General features: G+C 36.3%; 1 protein-coding gene across 4 annotated transcripts in view; it reads left to right on the forward strand.

Annotated features, from left to right (window-relative positions):
- Positions 1-6,882, forward strand: part of pax7a (paired box 7a) — a 180,406-nt gene extending 173,524 nt beyond the window's left edge. For all 4 annotated transcript variants that reach the window (XM_057846864.1, XM_057846866.1, XM_057846865.1 and 1 more), the window contains one exon: positions 2,399-6,882. In XM_057846864.1, the coding sequence (XP_057702847.1) occupies positions 2,399-2,514 (116 nt within the window). In that variant the 3' untranslated portion in view covers positions 2,515-6,882. The remainder of the gene's footprint in view (positions 1-2,398) is intronic.
- The last annotated feature ends 1,293 nt before the right edge of the window (positions 6,883-8,175 follow it).

Below are 8,175 nucleotides of genomic sequence, written 5' to 3' on the forward strand. Positions count from 1 at the left end.
TCATCCATCGCTTTTCCTTTTTAAATGGGCACTTATAAGCGAACGCAAGAAGTAACAACGGGAACATTTTTAAACAGGCAGTTCACGGGAGAGCATTTCGACTCTTCGGCCAATCATATAGCTAGAGCGAGTGGATAGTGAGGGGACCGCGCGCGGCTCTTAAAGGCTCAAACACACCAGCAACGTGAACGTCGCGTCAACGATCTCGCCGCGATTACGCTTCGAAACGCGGCCGTTAAAGTCAATCAGCCAATGCACACCAGTCGCAGTGCGTCCGCGTGTTAGACGCGTCCCAGAAGCGCTAAACGCGACGCACGCGAAAAGAACAGCAGAGTTTGTTTTTTGACGTGACACGCAGCCCCCCTGCGTAAGTACTACTAGCTAGGATCGGGCAGGCCGGAAGTCACTCGTGTAAAAATACAGTGGATCCGGTCGATTTTCAAAATAATATGCAACCGTAACTTCCTATATAAATATAATAAACTGAAATGAGCTAAAACACCTGCAATTAATACGAATAATACACAAATCCTGCTACACAATAAAATTAATTCCTGCGTGGTGCTTTAACTTGAGAAAAAAACATCAATAAAGCTTAGAAAAATGTTCATAAGAAAAAAAATGTTAAAATCTTTGTTATTGGGATTGCTTTTTGCTTTGGCACGACTTCTTTTTTCTTCTTTCAAAAAGAAAGCTCGCCAATACGCGGGGTCTGAAAGGCAAAGTGTTGTTGTTTTATTACCTTTAAATACCCGCTATTCTCGCGCGATCTTGCAATCCTCGCGTGAACAGATTGAGCCTCTCCACAGACGCGCTGCTCGTGAAACGCGTCCTATGGAATATGACGCAGAGCGTCACTGGTGCGTAATCGCGGCGAGATCGTTGACGCGACGTTCACGTTGCTGGTGTGTTTGAACCTTAAGTGTCTCTGTCACGTGACTGTCGTAGTCGGGAACACGCTCGGCCAAATGGACACACAAGTACGGAAGGTGAATTATGCCAAACAAAGGGTCACCACAATGTCATTATCATCATTTTAAAAATTTAAGTGACAGGTAAAAATAGATTATGGCCGGATTTTTATGACCCTGTCAGTCAAAATGACAGACAACGAAAAAGTCTAGCGCAACCTCTGATATATATATATATATATATATATATATATATATATATATATATATTTTTTTTTTCTAATAACCAAAAATAGGCCCTAAACTTTTCTTGAATGACGTGTATATATATATATATATATATATATATTTTTTTTTGCAAAGAGTGGTATCGGAATGGTATCGGTATCGGCCGATACTGCACAGCCAGGTATCTGTATCGGTATCGGGCCCAAAAAATGGTATCGGTGCAACACTAGTTAATAGGTAACGCTTTATTTGACAGCGGCGTCATAAGACCGTCATAATTATGACATGACATTATCATGGGCATTACTGAACGCTTATGACAGATGTCATAAAGTGTCATCCGGCAAATTATGTCTCTAACTCCATTTATGTCCAGCTTGGATCTTTTAGATCAAATCAAACATTCAAAAGTGAGATAATTTGCCGGATAACACTAAATGACATCTTTTATAAGTATACATTAATGATCATGACAGTGTCATGTCAGAAATATGTTTGACTAATGACAGTCTTATGGCGCCACTGTCAAATAAAGTGTTACCAAATACCTTCAATTGCAATTCATGAAACAACTGGAACACTAACTGAAGAAATAATTAGCACAGAACATGACTTTTGATTTTCATGTACATCTATAAAGCGCTGCAATGCATGCAAGGAGGCATGTTGGACAACAACCGTGTTGACAGCAGGTGGCAGCAGAGGTTGATTGTCTCCCCCAAGGGAGCAAGGATGGCCAAACGAAACTTCTTAAAGCAACAAAGCATTGCAGCCAATTGGTTCAAAGCTTCATGGTGGTTCATTTGGTCATATGTCAGTCGTTTAATACCGCTGTCAAATAAAGCGTTACCGGTTAATATCTTTTGGCGTAAATATCCCATAATACAGTGAGGACAGCTGCAGCTTTTAGTCCAGTGCGTCTTATCTATGAACAAATGTCGTTTTCGTGTGAAATTTGGTGGGTGGCGGCTTATAGTCAGGTGCGCCTTATAGTGCGAAAATTACGGTGCATGTAATGCGTTACTACCCACCTCTGCAAATGACACACTATTTTCGAGTTTGATAATAATAAGGGACAGAGCGCGTGCGTCCCTTGAAAGCTCAATAAGGGACGCGTACTTTTGTTTTTGAATACTGGATGATTCAGTTTTTCAAGGAACAGTTGGCAACCCTACTTCAAACTCTGATGCTTTTTCTAAACACAAAGCCACTTTGTCATGCTGTATTTACCATTGCTTTTTGTCTTTGTTTGTCGTTAGCTGCCGTAGACTACCTGGCTAAGAACGTGAGTTTGTCCACCCAAAGGAGGATGAAGCTTGGCGACCACTCGGCCGTGCTTGGACTGCTGCAGGTGGAGACGGGTCAGGCCTACTGAAGCATCAACTCCTTCCCCCGAGGACCGCACGATCGCGGACGAACATTTTGGAGCCACTTTGATGTTGATAGTAGTTAACAATATCATTTCAACTACTTTCCCTCCTTTTTTCATATTGTTAATATTATTGTTGCTGTTGATATGTTGTTCTTTGATTCCATGGTGAGCAGGAGGAGTTTTTCTTTTTCCTCAAGCTGCTCTTCTTCACCCAGAACTCCATTTTGCGTGTGTGTGAGGGGAGGGGGACGAGCGATTTGACCTTCCCGCTTTCATATTCATTTTGACATTCCAAAAGCACTTGGCCACTCTGTGGGAAGTCTGGCTGGAGGGATTCTGCAGGGAATTTTAAGCAGTTTTTTGGCGGCCTAAAGCACCACCCCCCTTCCTTACAACCTCCATGCCATCCTTAGCCGCGGTCCATTGGGAAGGGGGGCTTTGTTTGGGGAAAACGGATTGGGGAAATTAATGTATTTTGTTTGAAAATATGGAAGCTAGACAACATTATGGCTGCCAAAGTGGAAAGCAGATTAAATCACACGTAAAATATAAAATGATGCACCTTCACTTGGCCTCACACAAAACAAGCATTCCTTCCATGACATTCCCCCAAAAAATAATCTAGAAATATTCCAACACTTTTTCCAGTGACGAAGTACACAAGACATAATTTTAAGTCAGCAATTTATGAAAAGGGTGGTCATTACATGAATCATTCAGAATCAAATTGTACTATTACACGGATAAGAATGATTAACAAGTATAAAGTTGCAATAATAAAAAAAAAATGTAAACAACATTTCTCAAAGTACTTGAGATTAAAAAGTTGCCATTTAGGCAACATTCCAATTTTATAGCTCATTTATGGTGAATAAAATTCAAAACTGATTCTCCATTTAAGGCTCTTTTACATGTTCATTATTTATTTTCGTAAGAAATGCAATTGATGCATGCAAAGTAAAAGTCTAATTTAGTCAAATTGTTAGAATATTACATGACAAAATGAGTTAAATTAATGAGAAAGAGTCATAATGTAATGAAACAAAAATTAAATATTGTGAAAATAATTGTAACATGACCTGAAAAGTTTAAATTGGCAAGAAACAAAAGCATTAAAGTTGTATTTTACATGAATATTACAATTCTTTTCATCCATTCTGACTTATTATACTATAAATGACTGTCTTCTTATTTTTTTACTCTTGTAATGTACATTTTATACTTGTCACATTACAACTTAACCCTCATTTAAAAAAACACACAATTTAAAAACGTATCATGGCAGTAAAAATGTAACTTACAGTTACAGTTGCAATTCAGTTTAAGTGTTCAGTTGTGTTTCATACATTCAAAAAAAGATTTTTAGCAAATGTGATCGCCACAAAAATCACGGTAACACTTAAGAATAACTATCCATTACAACTAGTTAATAGATTATTAGTAAAGTGTAAATGAATGGTTTATTGATTTGTTTAGTGTTTGTTAACATTTTGTTAAACATTTATAATGATGCCTTATAGATCATTAATATATCATAAATAAACTTAGGGTTAATGAGTAATAAATGACATGTAAGGTCATTAACAAGCTATTAGTAACTGATTAACTAATGACTTATTAAGTATTAGTTCATAGTTTATTAACGTTCTTGGGACGTTATTCTTAAGTTGCAACTGCTCATTTCTTAATTGTTAGTAAATGAGGAAAAAGTGGAACTTTACATAGAAATAACATCCCAAAAGCATACATAAGCTTATAACGAGTACTAAATATATTATATATATTATAACTCACACTTTACAAAGCAGTTGTTAATAGTTTGCTAAGCATATACTAAACTTTGAAGAACAGCAAATAAGTTGAACAAGTTCAAGGTACAGAAATTTGATGTGATATTTCATAGACTTCATAATGTATTGACAGCACACGGGGCACGGAGCTGATAAATAGGACAATATAACAACTGCATTGTTGTCAAGGCTGTCAAAGCTGACCGAGTGAAGTCACAGACAAAGAGCTTTTTTCGTTAAAAATTCTTGTGAATAAATGCTTAAATCCCCAAATTCTGTATTGATTTGGACGTAAAACAGTCTCCATTCTTGGTTAAAACCAAAAAAACCCCAGTCTCGATTATTGGTTAAAAGCAGAAAAAAAAAAAAAAAAAAAAACGTGTCGTTAACATTTATTTTACGTAAATATGTCGAAGTACAATGCCCTTCTGTTAGTGAATGTAGCTAGCGGCCGCCTTACATAAACAGAGCTTTTCCGGTGAAAATTCTTGTGAATAAATGCTTAAATCCCCGAATTCTTTATAGATATGGACGAAAACAGTCTCGATTCTTGTTTAAAAGCAAAAAAAACGTGCAGTTAGCATTTATTTTATGTAAATATGTCGAAGTACAATGCTAGTCTTTTAGTAAATGTAGCTAGCGCCCGCCTTATGTAAACAGAGCATTTCCGGTGAAAATTCTTGTGAATAAATGCTTAAATCCCCGAATTCTTTATAGATATGGATGTAAACAGTCTCAATTCTTGGTTAAAAGCAAAAAAACGTGCAGTTAGCATTTATTTTATGTAAATATGTCGAAGTACAATGCCCTTCTGTTAGGGAATGTAGCTAGCAGCCGCCTTATGTAAACAGAGCTTCTCCGGTGAAAATTCTTGTGAATAAATGCTTAAATCCCTGAATTCTTTATAGATATGGACGTAAAACAGACTCGATTCTTGGTTAAAAGCAGAAATTTGTGCAGTTCGCATTTATTTCATGTAAATATTGTGAACTATGATGCCAATGCAGTAGCGGCTAATTTCTCCCATTGTTGTTTTTTTTTTTTCAAAATGCATTTATGGTACGAAAAATATAATAATTACCTTCAATCCTCGAACAAATCACTGAGACAATCCTTCCTGTTTGTATTCGGTACAGCCTTTGTACTTTTTCAACAGAAATCTGGCGTTAGATTGCTGCGTGCGTGTGTTTTTCAATAGCTCGAGGCGAGGCGCAGTGCATGACCGATCTGACCCGTCAATACTATTATGAAGTCAATGGATATTTAAAATATCAAATTTCTTCATCTTATAGGCCTGTCTGTGTGCTGTACCAAAGAAACACCACAGATGAAATGTTGAACATTTTGCTTAATACACAGAGACACGCATACTGAGCCATCACATGGCAGAACAACAAAATACAACAGTACAGCACGAACCCATAAGTTGGACACTTTGTGCTAGTCATAGGATGAACTGAATTTATGAGGGGCATATGGTATCACAGAAAACTGTTGACAAACACTTAACAAGTCAACAATAACTCATTTATTAACAGTTTACTAATGATGTATTAACTAGTTATAATGGATAGTTATTATCAAGCATCACTGAAATCACAGAAAATCATTTGAAAGTTGTTGTTAATAACACAAACAAACAACAAACAATAGAAAATGGAGTCACAAGTATAGAAAACAGTCATATTTCATTTTTATGAAAAAATGTATTACTATGGGAAATACATGCTAATGTGCCCCTTTTCATACTTACATACCATGTTCACAAAGACAACAGAAGCATACATCTGTTCCCCCTCACGTGTCAATTTCATTCTTTCTTATTTTCAAATGTGTACAGTCTGTTTTATTTCTAAAGAGTATGTTTTATACTAAAACAAAACTCAACCTTTCCCCTGAATTGTCTGGTGGTTTTCTGTTGATTTTGTCAAACTTTTTTGTATTTAATTGCGCTTGAATCCCTCTTCGGGAAGGAGAATGTGTAAACACTTTGGAATGAATTCCCCTGGTGACGCCGTAAAGTGAGAGGACCAAAAAGTGCTCCGAATGGACTCTGACCAGAACACTTGGCAGATCAGATGGATCTTTTTACAAGCGGACCAGAGAGGACTGGACCATTTTCATGTTTACGCGCCCTTCGCTCAAAAAAAAAAAAAAGAAAAGAAAAAAAAAAAAAGAAAAAAAGAGTGGCGTTAGATTCGTACGCACTGAATCACCTGCTTCTCATGTGAACTTGTGGATACTTCAAGAAAAAAAAAAAGACAAGAAAAAAAAAGGAATTAGAGTTGTCTTTAGTGTATCAAAATCATTTCTAACTCTCAATAAACATTTGGATATTTAAAGCGTCTTATTGCCCCGATGAGCTGAATTAACCTGTTTAGTTGCTTTCTCCTCTTTCTGTTTGGCATGTGTGTGTGTATATATTATCATGGTATAATTTATTCTGCTCTATGAATATTAGACTAGTGGGAAAACTTGTATTGGTATTTACTACCTTCAGCCTGTGGGTGTGTTTACTGTAACACTGGCGTAACTGTATCAAATAAAGATCCCAAATCAAATGTTGCAAAATGTCTTTTTTTGTATCTTATAATTTCAAATGTTAATTCCCCCCCAGCCCCCCAACAATACATTTTATAATGACAATGTTCTTGTTTTATTGAAGTACGATAAAGTACTCGGCCCCCCAAAAAACAAAAAATGTAGGATTACAAGATTAAAGTCGTAGTATTAGTACAAGTATTATTATTTGCACAAGAAAAGTACATGAATAAAGTCGCAGTATAGTATTAGTACAAGTAAAAAAACGTATTATTAGTATGACATTTTAGTCGGATTGTTAAATAATGGAATATTTATGGAAGTACGTTGAAGTATTCCGGCCAAAAAAAAAGAAAAAATGTAGGATTACGAGATTAAACTAGTAGTATAAGTATGAGAATAAAAAATCATTTGCAGAAGAAAAAAGTACTATTAGTTCATGAATAAAGTCGCACTACAGTATTAGTACAAGAAAAAAGTATTAGTATTACGAGAATTTAGTTGTATTATTAAAGTATGTAATATGTATGGATGTAATCAGGGGTGAAAGTGGCTAGAATTTCTTGCCGGAACTCCCTAACTTTTAAGGGGTGGGGGGTGGGGAGGTTCAAACCTCCTAAAACCACCAAAATGCAAAAACTGCTTTTGGCAGAGTTATAAATATAATACAATCAATTAATCAATCAAATTTATTTATATAGCCCTTTACAAAACCCGAAAGGTCCCCAAAGTGCTTCACAACATGGACAAACAGGGTTCAAAATAAATAAAAGGCAGGAAAGTATTATACAATGACATTAAGAAAAAAGAAAAAGAAACAAAACACCGCATCACGATAAAAGTCAGACAGCAAATAAAACAATAAAACAGATAAAATCCGAAAACATTAAAAACCAAAAATAAAACCAGGCTACACTAATCTGGGGGAAAGGCTAGTCTAAAAAGGTGTGTCTTTAACCGAGATTTAAAAAGGCCCAAATTCGTAGTGGTGCGGATTTTAGGGGGAAGACTATTCCACAACCTGTGGGAAGCAACTGCAAAAGATCGGTCTCCCCACTGTTTGAGTTTGGACCTCGGAACGTGCAGATGAAGTTGGCTGGTAGAACGAAGAGTCCTGCCAGAATTACGGATGGTTGAAATTTCCGATAGGTAAGAAGGAGCCTGGCCATTAATTGAAGTAAAAACAAACAGTAAAAGTTTGAAATCAATTCTAAAATGGACTGGAAGCCAGTGGAGCGATGATAGCAACAGTGTTGTTAATAACAGCGTTAGAATATAATGGTGTTACTAACGGCGTTATTTTTTTCAGTCGTGAGTAATCTAATTAATTACT

This window comes from Corythoichthys intestinalis, chromosome 9, assembly GCF_030265065.1.
Source record: "Corythoichthys intestinalis isolate RoL2023-P3 chromosome 9, ASM3026506v1, whole genome shotgun sequence".
Lineage (NCBI taxonomy): Eukaryota > Metazoa > Chordata > Actinopteri > Syngnathiformes > Syngnathidae > Corythoichthys > Corythoichthys intestinalis.